This window comes from Cygnus olor, chromosome 3 (genome assembly GCF_009769625.2).
Source record: "Cygnus olor isolate bCygOlo1 chromosome 3, bCygOlo1.pri.v2, whole genome shotgun sequence".
Taxonomy (NCBI): Eukaryota; Metazoa; Chordata; class Aves; order Anseriformes; family Anatidae; genus Cygnus; species Cygnus olor.
In genome coordinates, this window is record NC_049171.1 from 104,692,401 (window position 1) to 104,717,200 (window position 24,800).

Below are 24,800 nucleotides of genomic sequence, written 5' to 3' on the forward strand. Positions count from 1 at the left end.
GCCGTTCCGGACCCGGCGGGGCTGGGCTGGGCGGGGCGGGGCGAGGCGATGGCGGCCTGGCGGGGGCTGCGGAGGGGGCTCTGCTGCGCGCCCGGCGGGCGGCGGCCGGCGTGGGCGGCCTCGCTGTCGCCGGAGGAGAGGCTGCGGCGGATGCTGCCGCCGGAGCTGGGGGCGGCGGGGCCGCGCGGGGCTCCGCGGCCCCCTGAGGAGGAGGAGCAGGAGGAGGCGGCGGCGCGGTCGGTGCCGGTGCCGTTGCCGTTCCGCGCGGGGGAGCTGGCGCTGGCGGAGGCGCCGCGCAGGCAGCGGGCCCCGGTGCGGCTGCTGTGCCGGCTGGCGGCGGGCGGGGCGCTGGCCGCCCCCGGGGGGCTGCTGCCGCACGAGCACATCATCGGGCGGCCTCCCGGAGAGGTGCTGCGCCTGGCGGGCGGCGGGCGGCTGCTCGTGAGGCGGCCCTCGCTGGAGGAGTACGTGCTGCTCATGCCCCGCGGGCCCGCCATCGCCTACCCTAAGGTGCCCGAGGCGGGGTCGGGGGGGGACACGGGGCCGAGGGAGACCCCTTCGTGCCGGTAACGTGCCGCTTTTCCTCCCCGCAGGACGTCAGCGCCATGCTGATGATGATGGACGTGCACCCCGGGGACACCGTGCTGGAGGCTGGCAGCGGGTCCGGGGCGCTCAGCTTGTTCCTGTCCAGAGCGGGTGAGAGCCGGGGCAGGGGAGGCGGAAGCGGGGCCATTCCCTTAGGGCATGTGGCATGTCTGATAGTCAGGGAGTTGCAGTCAAATCTTAAAAGTTTTGCAGCAGTTTCAGTTTTAACTTAAAGAATAACTCCGTCTCTGTCAGGCCTGCGGCAGGGACTGCATTTTGACTGTACTTTGAGTGTTGGCATGCAAACGGTCCATACAGGTCCTACAGAAAGCTGAATTTTACCTCTTGGTACTGTTGGCTTTCTAGCGTATTAGGCCCATCTTCCTGTCTCGCACCTTTCTCCATTTTCTATTTCATTGGACCATCGGAGTAATGAGATTGCTGGGTACTAGTGAAAATGTTTGTTTTCCTTCCAGCTAGCCTGGCTGGAGCTAGATCGCAGCGCTCTAGCAGATGGACAGCCTTTGTTTGCACTCATCACCGCTGTTGTGTTTGTACCATCCAATTCCATCAACAGCTGGTTTGCGGCATAAGTTGGCAGATATCTATTCTTTTCCTTTGTCTAGGCTCTAGGTTTAGTTTCCTGCTAGTTTAGCGCCCTGAGCCTGCTCCCTGCATGACCAAAAGAGAGTTGGTGTCTGCAGCGGGGAAGTGATAGGCACTGACATCACTGATTGGGGCAGTAGGTAGGCAGAACCTCTTTGCAGTACCCTGTAGATAGTTTAGTCTTGCTGGAGTCTGTTTTGTAGTTGTTTGAGGAGAAACCTCACCCTTAAACTTCATATCATCTGTAGGCATCCTGGTAGTGGACCACACTTCAGAGTAGTTTGATCGATGGGCTCCTGATAAACTTCCTTAAGGAAAAAGTCATGAATTTTTCAAACGTGAATGTTTCTGAGGTTGCTTAGTATTGAGCAGGTATGTTACTAATGCCAGCTATCCGATTCTGTTCTAGGATGCCAGGTCTTACTGCTGAGGAGAAAATGAGGATTTAGGAGTGGTTACAATGAGTGAATTGTGTAAACTAGAGTGCTGAGATCCATCATGATCTTAAAATCAGCAAGAGCATGTAAGCAGCCAAAGAGGGAATCTGGAGAGCCCCCTGCTGAAATGAACAGAGCAGTTCGTTCTTAGTTCTTTGTTTTAGCTGCAGTAATCTCCACCTGGCATAAGCTGAAAACATTTTAATAAGCCGTTAAAAGCTGACCAAAGCTCACTCAACTGCAGGTCTTCTTGATGTATGTTAGATACAGGTTTTGAGGTCAGCAGGTGTACCTCAGCTCCCTCACCCTCTCTCTGCCACGTACTATTCTTCAGTCACTTTCAATCACCTTTCTGCAATAACTTTTTTGGGGTCCCTTGATGGGATTTTGAAGATAGTATGGAAAAATTTCAAAGCAACCATTGCAGTCTTGGGAGCTAGAAACTGGCAAAACAGAAGAGGAAAGCTTCTCTTTCCAGAAATGTATTTAGAGGGAAAGTAAGAGCCTTTATCTTTTCCCATCTTCCCCTACATGCAGACCCTCAATCTGAAGAAAAAGCTTGAACGCCTGTTGTTTGCTAAGGCAATAGTTAGTTATTGCCAAAGACAGCAAAGGAGTTTTTTGCACTGGGTATTCAGTCCACTAAGGCTATTCCATCCAAGCACATATGGACTTGCAGATTATTCCTCTCCTTTTTCGGTCTTGTCTCCTTCTGATTGCTTACTTGAATTTAGCTGTAACCATAGAAAGTCAACAAAATCCTTTGCATCACCAGATCATTCACCTTACCCATGTGAAGAAAGCAGTCCTTGTGCATCTGTTCAGTTCTGTCTCGAGGAGAGGGGAAAAAGGTACAAGATTGTATTGCTATTCTCAAGTATCTTGAACTTATATCAGCACCAAATACAAACAGCTCTAGTTACAGTTTGATGCAATTTGGTGCTGGCCTGGAAATAAATAGATTTGACTTGCTCTTTCCCAATAGTGGCTAATTTTGCCACCATTTAATACAGTGTTACCCAACAAGAAAAATGGCTGCTACATAGGGTAAATGCTGGAATTTAAATATGGTGGATGCATTACCAAGGTCCACAGAAATTTCCAAAATTCTCATTGAGTTATCAAATGTAATTAATATTCTCTCCTTGTGTTACTCATTTAGTGTTTTGTGTTCCATTGTCCTTTATTGTTTTCCAGCAACTACTGACACGCAACAGAACAAAGTTAGGACTATGTTAAGAATGTGACACTTACCATAACAGTAAGATCTTTGAAAAGTAGAAACTGTGATGTATGCAAACCTCACATACTGCAGCTTCATTATAATGGAGGTGTTTTGTTTTTTGTTTTGTTTTTCCAGATAACTGGTTGTCCTTATTTTTCTGGAAGTCAGTTTTAAAATCTAGGAAACTTTAGAATGAGCAGAGTAAGGAGTAAGACTGACTCCAAGGTGAACAGTTTAATTCTTCAAATATTTCCAAATTTTTAATTTTGAGTAATAAGAAGTTCGTGCTGCAATCCTACAATTGTTTAAGATGATCTAAGAAGACTAAAATCCTCCCTCCTTTCATATTGATTCTGGCCTCAGGGTGAGTTAGATCATGGAGAGATTGGCAAGAAGCCTGTCCCTTATTTTGTTGGGTTTTTTTTTTTGGATTCACAGTGGGATCAAATAGGTGAGGGAAGGAGTCTGCTGACTCCACCTTAAAATGGCTTAAAAAGTCATGGAACATTACCTGCAGAAAGCTATATTTGCCCATTAAAAAGTATCAAAGAGAAGTGAATGGTATGATTGGTTTGAGAAATTAGAATAATGCAAGTATAGAATAATACAGCAATGTATACATTGCTGGCTTTGCCTGGATAGCCTGCTAACACTTCCTTTACAAATAATATTGTACAGTAAATTTCAAGATAGCAAAACTTAAAACAAGTAATAAAGTAATTTATAATGGTCATAAACAATAACATGAAACTAACACAACCATGTGTAAATCAGGAAGTACATTAGGAAAACTCGCCTATGGGACTGAGATCATCAAGCAGGTCTGGGGGGTTTCTTATCCCTTCCTCAATTCTGATTAAGGGAAAGGTGGAGAAAGAACAGCAAACCTTTGTTTTTAATAAACAAACAAACAAATCAGGATCATAAAATATTTAAAACCATCATTTTCAAATCTTATTAACAACAGAAGCAGTGACTAGCTGTCCTCTTCATAGCATCTGTGAGTAGTGACCTACATTACAGCTCTTTCAGCTGCTACCTCTGGTAACTGTAGTAGATAAATCATGAGTAGATTGGGCCACAGATGCTCAAGTCATCTCTTGCTGCAGGAGTTACTTTGGGAGGACATCTGAGGAATAGTTTGCAATGCTATAAATATGTTTTGTTTCTATCTGTGTATTGACTGATTTCAGTCTCTAAAATTATTAACCCAGCACTTTATCTGCATATACTTGTTTTAAATATAAGGGAAATAATAAATTGTAATTGATTGTTTCATATGTGGTTGTTTCCTAAAGTGAAGTTGAGATTTAACAGCATACTTCTGTCACTTACAATGCTACTTTTTCCTAAATTCTTTATTGTGGATGGGGGAAAAAAGTAGTAAATCTAGTATTTTTGTTTGTTTTAAGTTGGGCCCAAAGGACGAGTTGTAAGTTATGAAATCAGAGATGACCACCACAATTTAGCAAAGAAGAATTACAGGCACTGGCGTGCTGCATGGGAAATAGGGCATATGGAAGAGTGGCCAGATAATGTGGATTTCATTCTTAAAGACATCTCAACAGCTGCTGAGGATATGAAATCTGTAACATTTGATGCAGTAAGTGCAATAAAAATCCCCTCATATGACATAAATCAATGCTTATATTTTCTTTATAATTTGAAACCTCTAGTGCTCACACTTGCAGTGGAATCCCCAAATCTAACGTGATTGCAAAAGCAATCGGATGATCATCAATGAAAGAAACACTATGATTTTTTCATCAGGTTATGGGTATTTCAAGGTTTCAATTACGCTTTCCCATGTAAGAGTGATATACTATAGTAGAGAAATATTAAAATTAATCACTATTGTCTTGTAAGCAAAGATATACTTATTTTCTTGTATTTTGGAGAAATGCAGAAAATTTTGTATTTGAGTAAGACATTTCAAACGTTAAGGAAAATATACAAGCTTATTAAAATATGAATACTTAAACACTGCTATCAGCTCTATGGAATACATAATGTTACTAAGCAAACAAACTACTTATTAACTCTTCAAATAAATGACAATTGTGTTAAAGGATTTAAATGAAGAAACAAAATATCACAAAAATATCATTTTTGAAACCTTTTGACAATCCACAGGAAGGATCGGGTGCATCCTATCTCACCATTTCAGTTTGAATAGTTTTCTAGCAAAAGATGGATAAATCGACAAAGAAGTTTTCTCAATCTTGAAACAAGGAGCAAGTTAGACATTGAAATTGTAGTGTGATCACTGTGTTATGCAGATGCATTGAACTTTTTAACATTTGTAAACAGGACATCTAAAGCTGTTTGTAAATATAGTCTTACAGAAGTTTTTATTAAGGTGAACAGTGTGGAGTTTAATTAGGAGGAGGTTCAATGTTTCCACAGGACTACTGTGTTGGTGAAACATGACTTGTGTTAATAGAAATTCATTTGGAAGTAGCATGGGCTTTGATTTGTAAATGTTGGGACCTGACGTTTCTCTAAGCTGTTCAGAGGCAGTAATAAAACTAGTTTGCAGTTACAAGCTGCTATAGTATGCATTTATTTTTCATATATAAATGTTGTTTTCAAACACTGTTGTTTGGAAAAAAAAAAAATCTTTCTCTTGCAGATAACTCTGGATATGATTAACCCTCAGTCTGCTTTATCTGTTGTATACCCAAGTCTTAAACAGGGTGGTGTATGCACTGTATATTTAGCAAAGTAAGTATTTACTTCTGGCACTCAGAAATTTGTTCAGGCATCACATGAAATTGTTACAAAACCAAGCATCTCCTATAACATATATCCAATGTAAATGTAGTTATTAAAAAAAAAAAAAACCTTTTTTGCATTTTTCATTTATTTCCTTTTTTAGGAGTTGTATAAATTACACTTGGCTGTATCTTTTGGTCTGTACTTCAGGAACTATGGTCAGTGGAAGTTTTAATTAATGACATCCTCAAAATAACTGTGCAGTTTTCAATTTGGTAGTCAGGTTGCTAGCTCCTTTACCCTAAAATCAAAGGACTTGTATAAACAAAGATGAAGAATGTGACAAAGGCAATAGAATTGAGGCTAAGTTTACTATATTGATTTGAGTTTTCAAAATATTTATCCTTTGCATTTCTTCAAAAGCATCACACAGGTTATTGACCTTTTAGACAGAATACGGACCTGCAAGCTCCCATTTTTGTGTGAAAGTATTGCTGAGGTAACTCATAGAAAATGGTTGGTACTTCCTGCTAAAATCAAGAATTGCAAATCAAGCCAAAAAGTGGAAACTCAAGAAAATATTGAGGAAGAAACTCACCAAAAAGACTATGATGAAATCCATGTTCAGGATCAAATAGCTCTTAAAGACATTGAATGCAATGGTAAGAATGTTATTGTTAATGAGCTAGCCTGTTATTAGAATTTTGATAACCTAAAGATACAATGAAGGCAAAGTTGTTTGTTTTAGGAAGATGAGGGCTGTGTTTCTTTTCCTCGAGGTCAGCTATAGACAAGCTTTTGGACAACCTAGACATTGTCAGGTCTGAAAAAGGATTTATTAATGGTTATTTAAACATCTTATTAAAAATCCAGACTAAATAGAAAATAAATGGCAGTCAGCATGTACAAAATGACTGTCCTTCCACTACTATTTTCAAATAAAATTCAGTCCTCCATACTCAGCCTATTGCTGTTTTAGAGAACCCTGCTGGGCTCAAGGATTCCATAGAAGAAATGTTACCACTTTACTCTGTATTCTAATTGTACTGCTTTAGCAAATCTAGAAAATATACCTTATACAAATATATATACTTGTAAATTCTGTAGTAGAGCACAGAAGTCTGAACGTACTGATAAATGGCAACAAAGCAATTTAAGAAAAAACAGAAAATGAAAAGATGTCAAGGAATACTGCATGTGCGTTGCTAACTGTAGTCTGTTTTGTTGTTGTTTTTCTTTGAAAACTTGCTGGAAAGAATTACAAAAAGATGTACTTCTCACAGAATCATTTTCTGATGACGCTGAAACATACTGCTCAGTACCTTACGTTGCTAGACCATCTAATTGGCAGGATGCTCATTCAGGTGAGACACTAAGTGTATTCTATATATATTTTTTGTACTAGGACTTCACATGTTACTATATCATGAAATCATAACATTTATAATAAACTACAAATTTTACATTGAAATACTGAAGTAGTAACTTGTTCTGTTTTTCAACTAGCGTTCCTCACCAAGCTGAGAAAGTTTCGACCCCTGCATTCTTGATGCTGCTGTGATGTTAGCTACTAATTTGTGTTGTATCAGAATAAACTGTTACAAAATAGCTGTGTTTTGCAAGTTGTGTAACTTAAGTAATTTCTGCTCTGATTTCTACTGCCTATAAACTCTTAAATCCCCTGTGTGATTTAAGGGGAATGTTTTAACAGAATCATTATGTATGGTACTACCATGCAACACAAATTTTTCTGCAAATCACAGTATCTGTCTCATTCAGTGTTTTTCATTCTTCATTGCTTGTAAACCAATCCATTGATTTGTCTTGGTTCAAGATGCTACCTCGTCTGCTTTCCTGGACTGGCTCTGACAGTCTACCAGAAATCAAGAGAGAAAAAAAAAAGTAAGAAAATAGTAGATCAATATTTTCTCTTTGAAATGCAAGTGAAGCAGCTTCTGAGTTTACTAAGTACCAACCGGTGATTATCAGTTTCTCTAAGAACGATGTTTGCACAACTGTAAGGGAAACTGAAATACACTAAATCTGGTCTTTGATAAAGCTGTACTCACTTCAAGAAAAAGATCAGTTGATGAAGTACTCAAATAGTTTAAAATAGACACAGAGCTATAAATTAACTGTAACTCTATGGTTAATTAACTGTAACCCTAACCAATATTAAATATGTATACCAAGAACACTGCACTTTATCTGCATAATTGAGGCCTTACACAGGAAATTTACATCTCAAGTGTATTCCACTCTTAACTGTAACTTGAATAATAAACATTTAACCTAACTGCTCTATGTAATAGAGGCTTCTCATACAAAGGCTCAGGAGACTAGTTTGAGTAGTTCAATATGCAAAGATTCTATTACATTAAACAATTTTCACAATAAACTGTTGTATTTTCTACACAACCTTCCAAACCTTAAAAGGATATCTTCCATCAATTGTCAGAGATACACTTAAAAGGAAGTGTGAAGTGCTGATTTAATGTATGTACAAACTGATGACTGTAATTGAGGAGCCTGCCCTTTTTAAAAACACCACTTTCAACAAGAGCACTTAAAACTCACCTAACACACACTCCATTCATGTGACAGACACACCAGTATTTTCACTGTTTCTTCTTGCCAAATGCTTTTCAAATAGGATTATCAGTTTAATTTATAATGTGAAAATAGTAACAAATGCCTAAATAGACTAGAACACAAAATTAGCCAGAGTAGTAGATGAAAACACTTTGAACAGACTTAACATGTAATGCAGTTGGTACTTCCAGGAGAAGACAAGATGTGAAAGTGTCAATTAAATGTTTGGCTGAAGCAAGATGTTACTTGTGTCATAGAAAAGGAAAACAAGGAATATTTTGCAAAAATTAGTTCAGATATGGTAGTAGTTCTTAAACACACAGGTGGTTTTCCTGATACCAGTGTCCAAGGCTGTTAGTATATAAGTTTACCCAAAATAAAGAAAGAAAATGGTAACTGCATTTGTAGTAGAGGTTTCTGCTAACACAGAGGTTGGGTCTTGTCACACCAAGAAGAACATAGTAGTCCCTACAGTAGTCTAAACAGCAAATAGTGTCTCAGTTACATAAGCTATTTGAAAATTATTTGCAGTATTAAACTATACCTTGGGCATAAGAAACAGGAGAGTCAACCAGCATTTTTTCAACTGGAAAGGTGTCCTTCATATCCTGGGCTGAATGTAATTCAGTCATCTCCAGCGTGCCAGTTGAAGAGGAGGAGGAAGATAATCCTAGTCGCACAAATCTTCCTTTCCTACCACAAAGCGAACAGTCCACAGGCGTATTACTAGGTCCTCGGGGCAGCTGTTCTTCGTCTTTGTTGTAGCTCCTCACAGCTCCACTGTGGTGCACAGAACGTTCTCGCTGCCATACATAATGTGTTGGAGCAATAGCCATTACCTATCAGAATAGCCATTATATCAGAAACCATAAAAATAACTGGCAAACATATAGCTGAAAACAAGGGATCCGATTCACGTATGTCAGAGAATTAAGACTAGAGAGTTGAAGTGGATATCATCTATTATTTATCTGCCTCAGTCTAACTAGAAAGTTCGCTACATTAAGCAACAATAAGTGAACTGGTTATGAATCAGATGTTGAAACGTAAGTTTTATAGCCTTGTATATTCATGTAAATCATCACAAATACCAGTTCATGCTTTGTTGGACTGAAGATGGTGTCTTACTATTAAACTAGGTGGATCTTCTGACTCACCATGTCACTAAACTAACAATTGCTAAAACTTGGGAGGGTATGCTGGGAAAAGCATTCTACACTTGCCTTGTTCCTTGTATTTTTCCCCATTAACATCTCATCCAATCCATAGAGATGGGATGCTTGAGTAAATAAGATTTTCTTTTCCACCAGATGTAGTAAACAGTACCTGTCAGGGCTCTTCCAGACAGACACATGCCATCTGGAAAGTGAGGAATGTCTTTTTTTCACCCAATATCTTTTGGAAAAAAAAAAATGCAGGTTGTAACAGGGCGTTAATAGAGAATGTTAAAAATGCATCCTTTCTTTTTTGAAATGCAATGAAAAACCATTACCCTACAAAGTCAATTGAAGTTACACTGTTAATTTTGAAGAGGAAAATTTCACCTGAGGTGCTAGGCTTTGGAAGGTTTTACTTTGTGTACAGTTTAAAATTTGTAAAGTAAAGACACAGACAAAAAGATTTCTACAGGAATAAAGTGAAACAGATAATGGTAAATTTAAGTAAAAATATTTGCATAAAGCAGAAAGATTCTTCTCATTAAAAACTACATTTCACAGCAGCGTAACTTAAGATATTCTAATTTACCTTAAAAGCATAGTTTCAAAGACTGTATTTTGAAAGCAGAAGAAAAAAATTGATGGAGGGTAAATGGGCTGTTACATTTTAGCTGCATCTTTTCTTTCTCATGGCTTGCATACACTCTTTAAGGTAAAAATGTTTGTATAGAGCTATAGTGTTATCTGATATTAACTGTAGTTTCAGCATCTACAATATTAAAACCCTCCCTACCTCTTCACAGCAACGTCTGCTTACAATAGCCCTGTAGTCAATTCTATTCCATAGTTGATCTCTTAGCTTTAAGAAATCAGGAAAGAGCTTTCTCCATTTTTTTCCCAAAGCCCATGGGAAAATGTCATACTTGGATTCTTCATCATCTTCCTCCACTGTATTTGCCAGATACCTTCGAACATATATATGTTTGTGTCTGTAAGTGTTATTCAATCTTGAATCATTCTATCAGTGTGATTTCTAACAGTAAAAAATGTAATATTAAAGTAGTTCTGTATCTTAATGTCATGAGAAAGATTGCTAACAAAACAGTTCTCTCTCAGTGTTACAATATGTTCTTAACCAGAAAGTTCCACATATATTCTTCAGGTAAACATAAGCTATAACAACAAATATTTTACCCTAGAGCCTCCTAAATTAGTGGGTATGTAAGAACTAGCATATCCTGACAGCTTTCACCTGATACTGAATTCCTATAAGTCATACCTGAAAAAATTTTTAGTTTTAGTCTCCTTCCCATTTTTCCTCACTTGCTCCTAATCTCAGTCTTCTCTCCAGTCCCACTCTAATGTGACCCTCTGACACTTTCTAATTCTCTGTTATCTTCTGGGCCTCTTTTTTCTCCCTTCAGTGGAGTCAGACAACTTCCTCTTCCATGCTTTATGGATGCTATCTGGAATACCACATATGGTAGAAGGAACAGCCATCTTTCTCCTTGCACTAGTGTGCAATCAGAGGAGCTGCCAAGTGCTATTACAGAAAAAGATGACCTGAGCTCTGTAACACTATGAAAGAAAATAACTTAATCGCTGTAGGTATAGCATATATCCTTATATATGTATCCTATGATATAGAATTATATAGGCTTGGTAAAGACAGATTTATGACTGCACCTCCGTTTCAATGTATAGAAATTTTGTAAGTGTTCAAAAAAGAGGTTCTCTGAAATTACCTACCTATATTTTTACAGTTGACTCAAATCACCTTGACAGAAACTTAATTAAAAAAAGTTACCCCAGAGTTGTGCATCATGATGAAACATTTCAGTAAAAAGGACTTAAAAGACGGCTAAGATATTAAACGAGGTCTTATAAGAGAAAGCATGAGCTTTACGTATGTTGCCACATATTATCCTGCATTTACTTCTTTTAATCTTAAAAAAGTTCACAGATTAACAGTTCTGTAAGCAGAAGTCCATGCTATGTATTGCAATACCCATGCGAACGTCCCCTCATTGCTACTCAGGTTGAACATCACGGAAACAACGTTGAATTTGCACTAATTATAATGTGTAGATTATGTTTCTTTGCTTCATATAGAACCCCAAACAACTACAAAGTGGTTATGAAGTCTCACTGTATATCAGAATCATTAGTGATGTAAACAAAGGAATAAACTAATGCAAAGTTTATGCTAATAAACCAGATAATTTAAGAGTACTTACAGAGCAACAAAGAAATTGATTCTGGTATGCTCATTTATTGTGAAGTTAGCCCTCTTGAAATAAACGAAAGTCATTGCCAAAAGATACTGTTTTAAAATGTAAAATATTACATTCATTATTAAGTATTAACATATTATTTCAATATAACATTTCTTAAAGTGCTTAGCATGTTTGTCTCACACAGAACTACTTTGTTCATTCTTATCAATGAGGAAAGCATAAATTGAGTTTCTTGAAGTTTCCATATGAACACATTAGAAAAAAAAATATGGTCTGTATTCTCATTATAATATCAATATTCTCATTATAGTATCAAGTGATTAACAGTCAATTTTCACTGAATAATGTTCTGTTAACTAAGAACACTTACCTTGTCTGTAATTTTACAACAACAGTCCATCCATAGGAAGTCTTGAATCACATCATCATCTGCAACAAAATTGTCATAGCATTTCAAACAATAACGTTTTTCTTAGAAAGTCAATGTAAACAAATAACATAAGTTCCTTTTATTAAACCAAACAAAAAGAAAGAAGCTGGACCCACCAGTAGAGAACAGAGAAACTGACAGGGGAAATGGATTAGGTATGAAAAAATAGAAGACTAACAGAAAGGTAAGGTGGAAAAAAACTACTGACAGCATCTCACTCCATGACACCAAGTGAAGGTGAAAAAATCACCAGTATTTTTTCTATTCATGTAACCTTTTCCTGCATAAAAGGTTCCCTTGAGTAATGTACAGTTGTTTCTGATTAACCAGAGACTGTTGAGATCTCTGCACCTTGATTACCTGACAGCTTTTACAAGGCAATACTTGCTTGATTACTTGTGGTCAGTGTATGTCTCTGTGAACATGTACTTTAATGTTCAAGGTTTAAATAAAAAAAAAGAAAACAAATGTAATCTACTATGTCTCAATCTCTTCTAAATAAATACAAAACTTTATATGAAAGAGATAGAAATGCAAAAGAGAGGCAGCAGTTCCTCAGATTTTCTTCTCATTCGGTTTCTCTCTCTAAAATGCTTATTCCTATAATAAATAACATGTTTATAGAACTGGGACACCAGCCTCTTTTAAGCCTTGCGTAAAACAAGGTGTATGTTGCTTTACATGCATTTGTTGAAAGCTAAGAGAAAATAGTAAGGTACGGGAAATTATTGTAGAACGAGGTACCATACCATCTTGTTTTTGTTTTTCATTTTAAAGGATGCTTTTCATCACTTTAGTAGCCTTTTTTGTATTTTTTAACTGAAGCATTAAGTATTTATACACTAGAATATAACAACAAAATATGTTTAGACAAAGACATTAGCAACTATTTATAAAAAGCCCTCTCAAAATTATCATTGAGTTTAGAAAACATACTTACTTATGGTTTTCTACTGTTCAATCAAAACACTGATATCTATCATTATTAACCTACCAAACAATTTAAAGAAAGCTGTCATTTCCTGACGCTGAATAACTAGGCATGGTCCCTTTGGATGTATATATTTATGACTAAGAACCCTTTTTTCACAATTTTCTTGATGGTCTTTAGAAGCAGGCCGCTTCAATCTAACAAGTTTTTTTGCTGATGTGATCTGGATGCACTCGATTTTACATGCACAGTGACAGTGGGAGGTGTCTGACACACCAGATTGTGTCTCATTTTGGTAAGTAAAAAGTTCCTGTTAAAAAAGAAGAAGAAGTTAGCTACAAAAAATAGTCAGTTTTAGCAGTATGTCTCTAGAATTGTTTTGTTCAAATGAAGCATTTTCAGCAGAGCTTTGTCTGTCAGGTGGTATAAAAATTAATTGTATCAGTACGCAGTCAATTAGGCAGTTTAATTTAGTTCTGATTTGATGAAGCTCTTTTTCAGTGGAAGCAGACTTAATCGTTCATTTTTCATTCAAAATTTGAAAACACATCTCCTTTCCAGAAGAAGTTGCAGTTTGTCAGATCGTCACACATTTATCCAGGTCTACCAAGGAATCTCCATGCCTCCCCTCCTATTTGTGAAGGGGTATTTTTATAGGAATGTTAATAGAATCAATGTAACATTGCCATAATTAAACCATATAATATGAAAAATAAAATCTTGAAATGCCAAATTATTTTCATAACCTTTGGTTATAGCAGCTGGGTATAAAATTTAAATTAAGTAGGACATAACATAAAGGCATAACCAAGGAAACAAACCTGAGGTTTCTGTAAAAATCAAGAGGATACCAAACGGAGCATGAGGAAAGCTACGTTTATACACGAGAAAGCAACTTTAATTCTTCAGAAGGTCCCTACGCAGAGTATAGGGAGACAGCCTCCCTAGATCTACGGCTCTTACTTAGTTGTGACACAGAGAGGGGGGGAAAAATAATAATAAATAAATAAATCTCACATTGGGTACGTAATTACCCAGTTTCGGTTCCCAGTAGGCGAGCCCGGAGGAAGCCGGCTGCCCGCGACAGCCCCGCCTCACACGGGCCGAGCCCCCTCACAAGGGCCGCCCCCCTCCTCTTCTCCCCTCAGCGCCGTCCCCCTCAGGCCGCGAGGTCGCGCCCTTGGCAGCCAATGGGAGCGCGGGAGGCTGCCGCCTCCGGCCCTACCTCTGCCGCCTGGGGCGCTGGGCTGCAGCGCGCCGGCGGAGCCCGCCCGGCCGCGCCAGCCAATCAGGCAGGGGCGCGGCTGTTGCTAGGCAGGAGGGAGGGTAACTGCCGGCACAGGTGGGGAGGGATAAAACGAGGGAAGGGGGGCCACTGGGCCTGGTGTCTGTTAACAGGGAAGGCTCCCATGGGTGATGTGCTGGTTGGAGGCCGTTCTGGGCACAGCGATCACAAGATGAGAGAGTTCTCCATCCTTGGGGAAGCAGGGATGGTCAGAATCCCTGCTCAGGATAGAGCAACAAAGCTGGTGAAGGGCCTGGAACACAAGTCCTGTGAGGAGAGGCTGAGGGAACTGGGGTTGTTTAGTCTGGAGAAGAGGAGACAAGGGGAGACCTCATCACTCCCTACAACTACCTGAAAGGAGGTTGCAGCAAGGTGGTTGTCAGTCCCTTTTCTCAGGTGACAAGTGGTAGGATGTGGAAACCACATCTAGTTGCACCAGAGAAGGTTTAGATTGGATATCAAGAAGAATTTTTTCAGGGAAAGAGGGGTTAGGCATTGAAACAGACTGCCCAGCCAAGTGTCAGTCACCATCTCTGCATGGCGAGAGATGTGAGGATGTGGCATTTCAGGACATGGTTTAATGGTGGACTTGGTAGGTCAAGTCAATGGTTGGACTTAATGATCTAGAAGGCCTTTTCTAACACAGATGTTTCTATGTGTGTTCAGTCAGATGGAGTCAACCTGCATTAATTGTCCTTTATTCAAAAACAAACAAAAAATCCCTACCTTTTACACACACATGCTCCTGTTTGTGCACAATGCTTTTCATCTAAGGAACTCCAAGCACTCAGTTACCAATCATTTGATAACTGTGGAAACCAAAGGAAGGATAAGTTACAGAAAAATCTATTTAACCACACAAACCATTGAAACTAGGAAGAAAGTTTTTTGTTATTTTTTGCAGTCTGCAAAACATAAAGCTGCAGTAATTGTAAAGTGTGTGCATTCTTAATCCTTACACCTTCAGATTTGCATTCCTCACAGTATCAATAAAAAGGAGGTTACAAAGTAGATCTTTACCGGCTTCCCAGGGCTTGTCTGTTTTTTCCTACAGCTCTCTCCTTTCTAAAATAGTTTAGCTTTTTTTGATTTTTTTTTTGAGCCCTTGGTTCTGCAACAAAATATCACAAGATCTTTTATTTTCTTTTCACCCTCAAAGATCTGTTACAATCAAGTTCGACTTACTCAAGAGGTATAGTGATCCACTCTCCGTAAACCTTTTTGTACTGTTCCTCACCTCCTAAGACCCAAGGTTCAGTTGCAATACATGCTAGCTGTGTTCAGACTAGCTTGGTTCAGACTGAGGAAACTGAAGTTGTGAGAAAAAGCAGGGAGAAAATTTGCAATTTTAGTTTCTCTCCTTGCAAGACTTTAGAGACTAAGGTAGGATTGCTGAGATGGGGATTACTCAAGCATTCAACTTGAAACACTATGGAGAAACATCAACCATGGAAGGGCATAAAGCCCAAAAGGAAAAATCAGGGAGTCTGAAACTGACAGCTCAGATCAGAAAATTTGTTCCAGGGGAGTCACAGAGGCTCACAAAAACCCTTCTGGTTGCTAGCCTGGCTAGCAAGGTCCTCTGGCTTCTCTTTGGAGGTGATGAGCATAATGTAGTGGTTAAACTCTGCATATCTTTTAGGTATGTTTACTAATAAACAATTGTTTTGTATTCCTGAGTTGTATATCTTATCTTCAGGTCTCTACTGGGTATATGGTAAGAAGTTCTTGAACAGGTGACAAGAAGGAAACAGAACTTTACCAGACTGTAAATCCCGTGCATGATGTAGAGGACCTAACTGGTTCTCAGCCTTTATTACTAATGTATTAATTATAGTTTTTATACATGTATTATTAACTACAGTTTTTGGAAGTTTGTTCAATAATTCATCCAAGCATATCCGGGAGAATGTGCTAGTTCTCTGATTTCCGAGTAACTCAGTGAACATCAGGGGGCACTATTTCACTACAAAGCAACTTAGAGACAATATAGCATTGTCTTGTCTCTGTGCTAGACTTATATTGTACTTAATCAGAACCCTTCCCATAGGAAGACGTTAGATCATTTGAGTTACTCTTCATCTTTATATGCTATTACAGTTTGAACTGTTTTATGTATATATATGATTAAAACCTGTTGGAATTCTTACAAAATCTTTTTTTTTTTTTCAGGAAAAAAAAAAAAAATTATAAATACTCTGGAACTGAATTATGAGAGATATATAGTTGTATAACTACTAAGTAGCTAGGTAGAAAAAGGCAAATAGCAGTTTACTTCTCTTAAATTTAAAAAAAAATGTTTTCAGTAGACCAGTTGTGAGACACATGGATTAAGAAAATGGATTAAGAAATATCACTGAAGTAATACTTGTAAGGCAGGAAAACAAATGCCTTTGACATGTGGTGTCCTTTCTAGTGGACTTTCTAGTGGATGATCTTGGAGGTCTTTTCCACCCTAAATGATTCTGTAATTGTAATGAGGTTTTGTTGTTGTTGTACCACTGGAAGAACTCCTGATATATCTTTTCAAAGGAAGTCATGAAAAAGAAACATTGGTTTGTCTAAATATAGATCGTTGTTCAAATATAATGTGTATTTGTCCAATTATAGACTTCTTCTACTTATTGCAGAGTGTAAAATAAGAGGAAACAAAATAATAATTCTCTTCCCTTTAGAGAGAACTCCTGCCCTTGTCAGGGGGAACCCAGTCTCTCAGTCAAATACGTTCTAGATGAAACACACAGGATGAGAACTCTATTCCTACAGACACAAATAAACTCAAGCATTCATCTAAAAATTAAATGCTGGACATGCATTCTGTTAGAATATAGGGTGCAATAAGACAAAACAAGTTCAGAAAATTTCAAAGGAACAGGTAAACCACCTGAATGCACATCTATCACCAGTAACCTGCTTCTTTTATTTGGAAAGGGAGAGTAAGAATTTAGATAATTTGTGTGAAACAAATCATTACAGCGTTGTGGTGCCTGAGCTAGGGCTACACTTAACAACCTGAATGTGGCTTACCTCTTTGGTACATAAACCAGTAACTAATGACAATAGAAATTATTCTTATAGCTAAGTCCTTGCTGTCAATAAATGCAACAGTAGGATGAAAACTAAAAATGATCTAGTGCGACTTAAGTATATGTCAGGGATGGATGGATGGATGGACAGACGGACATGGAGATTGACATCTGCTTTGTTTACTTGAAAAGAACTTCTAAGCATACAGCAGGATTTTCTAATATATAAATCCAAAACTACCTCTGGTTACTCTCAGGTGCTGAGAAAGTCAGAAACTATTAAAAAAAAAAAAAAAAGGAAATACCGCAGTGAACAAGAAATGTACTGGCTAGACTAATACAACAGATGACAGAAGAATGTCAAGGCTGCCAGCAAACACAGTGCATGTCTAAACATGCTGCTTCTGCATACTGCAATCAGCCAAATGCTCTGCAGCGGCAAATCTACATAAAGTACTGGGGACATAAATTTGAACTTGCTGTTCATTTTCTACTGTAAATAGACTGATATATCCTGTATGACTCAAAGCAGAAAGTGGAAGCATTTATGTTTTTGGTGTTTTTTTTTAAGGATTGGCAGTTCTGTGCTGGTTGTAAGTAAAACCAAATAGTCTTACCTGAAGAGTTCCAATTACTTGCCAAAATAAATAGATAAGACTATGTTAGGTCTTCACCATCATGTCTCAATAAGGCAAGTGAGGAGCTGATGTTGTATCTCCCAACATCATTAACTCTGAACTCTTTACTGCATATTTTATATCAAGGGGAAGGGGACACGAAGTGTACAGTAACCCTTAAAGATTTTTTTTTTTAACTTTTCCAATGCCACCCACAACATTTAACTTTTAAAAGTAACTTGAAGTTGCATCCTGCACATTAGTGAGCATTTAATAAGCATGGATATTCATTATCCCATTGTGCCCATGCAGTTTCTTCATACTGTATTGTGCAAAGAGCACTAATAAAACAGACTCCTGTACCACCATGACCCAGAGCCATTTCTTTCAGCTGCAAATTATCTAAGGAAATAAAAAGTATAAAAAGTTTGGTGCTTTCAAAATGATGTCCTATTATTTTTTTCCTGAAGGTAAATTCATCATTCTTAAATTCATAGCGTTGAGTGGATGAAGAATAGGTGGGAGCCTTCAAACTCTAGCTAGCCAGTTTTTGATTCTGTAATTGGACAAAATCTGTAATTGCATCGTCTTTCTGACCTTGTTTTCCAATTACAAAGTTTAGATTTACCCTTAGTTACTGGTTGCATAATTCAGATCACAAACTCTCCAAACACAGGGTATCTCTTTATGCTGGTTTTACACCATGGAACACAATTGAACCTTTTTTCATGACTATAGCCTCTATAATATGAAACAATATTAGTAATTAAGATGGTGTAATTTCTCTATTGTCAAGAGCCTTATTTTGATGGCAGGGCATTCACAGACTCATCCATTAAGGATTAATCAACAATAACGTAGCTATAATTTCTGAAATAAGGGAAAATTATTTTTATATGCAAATATTTTGGCTTCCTATCCCCCCATGCTGTTAAGAAAGGAACAGCCTCAAGTTCAGTAGCAGGAAGGCAGAACTTTACAGACTAAAACCAGATTAATTAAATTGTAGGCTGAAGAGTCTGGATGGTGTTTTTTTTTTCACACCCAATCCAATGGTTCAGGCTCCAAACGGTTAAATTAGAACTGCCACAGTTTGTTAAACATTGAATGGCCCTCCCTAGAAGCAATGGGTTCTATAATTACTCCACAGCAGGTCAAAAAGCTTTCTTGTTTCTCAGAGATCAGTAATCGCAAATTGTAAAAGTTTTCTCACCCAGAGGTTGAAGCAATAAAATGACTAGTACAAGGGCTGTAAATTAAAGTGCAAACTGAAACAGATGAACTTTGGTAATAGCTAGCTAACTGGAAAAAAAATAAAGATAAACTCATGAAATAGGAAAGTATTTACAACACAAAAGCAATGTATTTCAGTAAGAAAAAAAAAAAAATACTGTCAGCTATGGAACACCTCGCTCCTTTTAACCGTACTCTTTGGTGCCCATTGTATTATGCTAAATGGTGTTTGTGGGCTTAGCTGCTTCTGCTCAGCTCTTCCGTGTATTTATTCGACTTTGCCTTGGGTATGACTACAAATACAAGCTGCAATGAGGTAAGACTGGGTGGGGATTATAGCATGTGAGCTGCTCCATAGAAACTGCCTGTGTGAATGCTGTGGCCCTGTTTTTGTGTTTTTTTTGTTTTTGTTTTTTTTTAAGGAATAAATGTCTTCTGCTTACTGCCATGTACAACACTGACCATAGGCTTGTTACCATGGATTAGCTGATATATGGTAAATCTACACCCAAGCTTGCCTTGTAGTGACCTGTACACACAGACAAGTCTGACATAAGGAAATTTAATGGCAGACACCTCCAAGTACTTAATGTACCTTCCAATACCAACATACTGGACAGCTATCTGTCCGTACAACCATCTGTTTGGTTCTTAGAACAGCACTGAGATGTTGTCACACAATAAACACGTTAAAATCTATTTAGGAATTTTAAACAGTTTTTAACGAATTTAACTTTTGACAAAGTTCCATCTGTAACGGCTAAAAGGGAAAAAAAAATCTTATATTCCAGAACTGAAAACTATTTTAGTTTAAATGGAGCTCTCTGACTACAGCTTGTGACGTCATGTTTTCTGTTAAGCCTTCCAAACTATACGAAAGCAGTGAGTATACTAAGGGATTGGACACAGTATGAGATTACTGTGCTTGACTCTCTGCTACAAAGTAGGCTGGATGAAGACTTACTCATTTTTTTACCTCTAGTGCTACACATTTTAAGCAGCTTGAATGCTGACAATAGATGCTGTAAAAATGCTGTAGGTATAAGAGCCATGAAGACATATTTCCTTGGCAGTAAAGAGAGGGATGATAATGAGCCTGTTAGTGACCCCACCCACTGGGGTTAGACTAAGCCCTAGTAGAAAGGTGAGGATGCCATGATGTACAGACAGGTTGGTTTCTATAATCCTCAACGATACAAATAGAACACACATTAATTGCATGAGCATCTCTCTCCAGTGCTACACCCTGTCTACTTTTACAAACCTCTGAACCAACAGTTGTATGCCTCAGATACTCTTACTTTCAGCCCAAGCTTGATGGAGAACCAAGGTGCAGGTTTCTGAAGCTGAGGACAGGTTTATGAGTGTTGCCACTGCCTGTGCACTGATTTTCATCTCCGGTATGCATGAAAATTTCAGCAAAATAAACAGGTACATTTATAAACTGTGTTACTACTCAAAGGAAAAATGTCATGATTTAGAAACAGGTCAAAAATACACAAAATGTAAGCTATCTTTTTACAGTGTACAGTAGTTAAGACAGTCGTGCAGAAAAGACACGATTGCTCATTTATTTTCTTACTGGGTCTTTATTTGACCAGCTACATGTGGCCAAAACATTTCAGTTCTGTATTACTCTCAATGTTCTCATTATTCACATAAACATAATACTTACCTGCTATGTTGTTGTGGTTTAACCCAGTCAGAGTTAACACCACACAGCCGCTCGCTCACCCTCTCCCCTCCCTCTCTGGGATGGGGGAGAGAAACGGGAAAGTGAAGCCTGTGAGTTGAGATAAAGACAGCTTATTAAGACAGGAAAATAATAATAATAATATGGATAATAGTACTACTAATAATAATGTGTACGAAACAAGTGATGCACAATGCATTGCTCACCACCCGCTGACCAATGCCCAGCCTATCCCCAAGCAGCCGGCCCCGCACCCCTGCTAGCCACCCCTATATATTGTTCAGCAGGACATCAGATGGTATGGAATACCCCCTTTGCCAGTTTGGGTCAGCTGTCCTGGGTCTGTCCCTCCCAGCTCCTTCTTCACCCCTAGCCTGCCCGCTGGCAGGACAGAGCGAGAAGCTGAAAAATCCTTGGCTTGGTGTAAGCACTGCTCTGCAACAATTAAAACATCAGCATGTTATCAGCGCTCTCTCATCCTAATCCAAAACATAGCACCCTACCAGCTACTAGAAGGAAAATTAACTCTATCCTAACTGAAAACCAGGACATATGTAGTGTTTTTCAGTCCTGCAGGAAATAAAAATGGCAATGTTATTACAGTTCTTTGAGCAGCAGCATACACTGGTTTGTGAAGGTCTGGAATCTTCAGAAACACATCATGGACAAGATATTATATATTATTTCTCAGTATTGTCTTTTGTCTATGGTACTTTCAAGGGTCCTTCCTACGGTCCATTCTATGTAGAGAGTATAGTCTGAAAAAAAAACAAAAAAAAAAAGATTGAACACATTCTAAAAGTGTTCTAATAGAAAGTTCCTTAGTTTATATATAACATAATTGTCTGTAACTTAGACAATGTGTATAAGTCTACCATCAAAAAAACAACCAAACACAAAAAACACAAACCTGTTTTCATTTCTGAGCACAAGGACCGTTTCTGCTTGTTTCTAACTTCATCAGCCTCAACCAGTTTGAAAGTCATCATGAATTTTCAAAAAGCATTAATTTTGTGGGAAAGCACTAGTAGCACTGTTTTGCACTTTGGCATAATACTTGGCCTATTTTTAGGGACATCCTCAGAAGAGCACACCCCAAACCAACGATGTTTGAGCCCTCCGAAAAATCTCAGTTAGAGCTGGATTGCCAAATACTCCAATGAAACCAAACCATCTTCTCCCTACTCATCTCTCCGATCTGCTGACCACAATACATGTCACAGCCCCACTTTGCATCATTTCCTGATAGTTCAGGAATGACTCATAGATTCTTGCACTTTCCCTGAAAGCAGATTTTATCCCTTTTCTGTGCCTGTGGAGTGTCACAAGACCACTCACCCAAGTTCTAGAGAACACCTGCAATTACATTGTAAAGACCCAGGCCAGATCCCATTATCACACTAATTCTTACTGGCTTCTGAAAGAGCTGAATTTATCTCCTCGGACCTGATCCACAGTTTGCTGAGTCAACAGAAAGTCTCCCACCAGCACCCACAGTTCTTCAAGTAATACTTAAGTGAACTGAACTAACTTTATTCTCCAAACAGATCTGGAGCAGATATGAACTGGAGAGCAAAAGTTGTAAAACACAGATCACCCAGGTTTCTCAAATATGAGTCTACATATCCCCTAAAGCCTAGTGATCAAAACAATTTTATATATATGTAAGAACCAGAAATGTGTTTGTAGCATTTAAATTATAATTGGTCTGAGCTGTAATTATGCGTTCATAACTGTAAACCACATCTATCCTACACTGTACTGCCTAATTGGCATTCAGCTATTTGCTAAGAGGAGATATGTCCAACAGTTGATAAAATTCTCCTGTTGTAACCAGTAAGCAAGATCTTACCTTGAGAGCTGTACACTGGGGAAAGTCAGTTTAGAATAGCCATTGAACAAAAGCATGCATTTCCCCAAAAAAAGCCTTTTGTATAACTACAAAATGTTCAAAAAACGGTACTCCTCTCTAAGCCCCAGACACTGAGTTGTCTCTGTAATTAAGCTATTTCAATACCTGGATTGTTTTATCTCTTTAAACCATATGCCTGCTCCACTGGCTTAGATTCTGCAGAGAAGCTTCCCTCAAAATACCTGGAAAGACGGTAAAATTAATGCAACTGAGAATGGTCCCTTCACTCCCATTGCTTTGCTGGGTAATGACATTGTGTAGAGTAACTATCTCAATTTCCCAAAATACTAAGCAACGTCCATAGGTATAAACAAGAATTTATTTCGATTTGGAAAGCTGGAGAAATTGAAGATAATGAGACCTGCATTGGTTCCGTGCAAATTGGAGCCCCATCAAATGCAACATGTTGCACCTATCTTTCCACTAGTTATGGTTTGGCTTTCTAATGCTGATAGTTCAGGGAACACGTAATGTGTCACACTACAAGGCCAAAACACACTGTGATGGGCTTCTTCAGACCACACAAATCTATCGTAAGTCCATTCAACTTTTAGACACTGAAGGTTATGGCTGTTTTTTGTATACTGACAACAAAGACTTGTCCAGTATTTGGAGGTGGTGGAAGAAGCAGCTTTACTTTCAGTAGTAGCCACTATGAGGTTTCAAGACTGCAGACTAAGGCTTGGATTATTAATACTAGGCACAGAGGTTTACCTATACCAAACAAGGGCCAGGGAACAAGAAGGATTAGCATGAGCTCACTCTGTCCTGTTTCTATAAAGTTACAATATTAAAACAAAACAAAAGGCAAAAGCCTGTCATGAAGTGTACTGTTCCCTGTTTTTAAGGTCTATGTAGTTTAGCTTGGCAATTTGACATGACAGGATAACTCCTCATCTTGAAAAAAACAATACATTTACACACAAAATGAGCTTTACAATAAGACAGGCATTTCTGAGCCTATTGATCCTGCCCATCTTTCTGCAGAATGCCATCATCTGACAGCAACAATGTGAAAAGTCCATGAGAGACTTTAAAATCTTTCCAAGTTTTCACTTCGCTAAGATGATGTTGTTAATTTGAGTCATTGAAAACTGTACCAGAAGAGTATTAATAAGCCACTCAAAACTGCACGAAGAATTAAAAAAATCTGGACAAGTCTCATTCAGACTGTGCTGGGAGCAGACCTAGAGAACAGTCATTTAACTTACACCCATCAGAGAGAGCTCCTCGGTTTCCAGGCCATTGTGGACTATAGTAAATATGAAAACAGAGATGCAACACAAACACAGCTCACACAGAGACAAAATGGCACAGACTGCTAACCTGTGCTTACTTTCAGAATATGCAAAGGTTTTAAACAGTTTCATTAACTAAGGTTTGCATGTAAAAGGAGTGGCAACATGTTTGTATTGTACAGCGAATAAAACACTGGTAAGAGGAAGTTTCAACTGTCTTTAGATTTCTCATAAATGCAGAATGTCGTTGTTTTTCTCCTTTACTAAAATAACTTAGTTTTCAGGGCACTAATGTATCTTTCAGAAAGATTTTTTTAAACTGAATTAATAAATTCAGAAAAGATTCAGAAAAAAGTATACCACACCTTCTTTTGTCTTACATTTTGGCATCACTTTTCCACTTTGGAAAGCAATTCTAAAACGAGCAGCAAGCTTTCGTACCTTTCGTTTTCTGTAATGTTGCCAGGGCTTTTGCACTACCTACAATTTCATATGTTCCTGGTAAGGACTAACTGCTCAGGGACATGGCACCAAAGACTTTGTTTTCTCAACAAGGAAAGTGCAGATACTCCTGTGCCAGAGCGATTCCCTTCAGAGCAATCTTAAAGGGGAGTAACCAAACATATACTTCACTATAGTGTTTTAGGGGGAAAAAAATGCAGAAAGATCCTCGAGAAAGTGTGTTCTGTATAGACAGGTGTCTGTTTGTTTTTTCCTAAGCTAACTCCGGGATCATCAGGATTTCTGTTAAGCGCTTGTAGGAAAGAGTTCAAAAGGCACCGGTGGATCTGAGCAGAATTAATCATTAAACGCCGCTATCTATCACTGTTCCTCAGCCCGACGGAGGTGGTCTGCGGGAGCAGGGGGTGGCAGCGCGACCA

At 38.6% G+C, this 24,800-nt stretch overlaps 2 protein-coding genes across 3 annotated transcripts; one reads left to right on the plus strand and one right to left on the minus strand.

Moving 5' to 3' along the window:
- The first annotated feature begins 44 nt into the window (after window positions 1-44).
- TRMT61B (tRNA methyltransferase 61B) lies at window positions 45-7,176 on the plus strand. Of its 2 annotated transcripts, none has more exons than XM_040550730.1 (7): window positions 45-510; window positions 594-696; window positions 4,266-4,456; window positions 5,486-5,577; window positions 5,992-6,230; window positions 6,825-6,932; window positions 7,075-7,176. In XM_040550730.1, exons 1-7 carry the CDS (start codon window positions 49-51, stop codon window positions 7,116-7,118), a joined length of 1,239 nt encoding a protein of 412 aa, XP_040406664.1. In that variant the 5' UTR covers window positions 45-48; the 3' UTR covers window positions 7,119-7,176. The 2 variants fall into 2 exon arrangements, with proteins under 2 accessions (XP_040406664.1, XP_040406665.1); XM_040550731.1 differs by having other exon boundaries at window positions 6,852-6,932.
- Window positions 7,177-7,226: 50 nt separating this feature from the next.
- On the minus strand, window positions 7,227-16,250 carry SPDYA (speedy/RINGO cell cycle regulator family member A). The gene is given in 8 exon segments (XM_040550733.1): window positions 7,227-7,441; window positions 8,705-8,999; window positions 10,111-10,282; window positions 11,555-11,640; window positions 11,925-11,983; window positions 12,979-13,128; window positions 13,131-13,225; window positions 14,927-16,250. Coding segments are annotated over 7 exon segments (882 nt in total). The 5' UTR covers window positions 13,207-13,225; window positions 14,927-16,250; the 3' UTR covers window positions 7,227-7,397.
- Window positions 16,251-24,800: the final 8,550 nt, after the last annotated feature.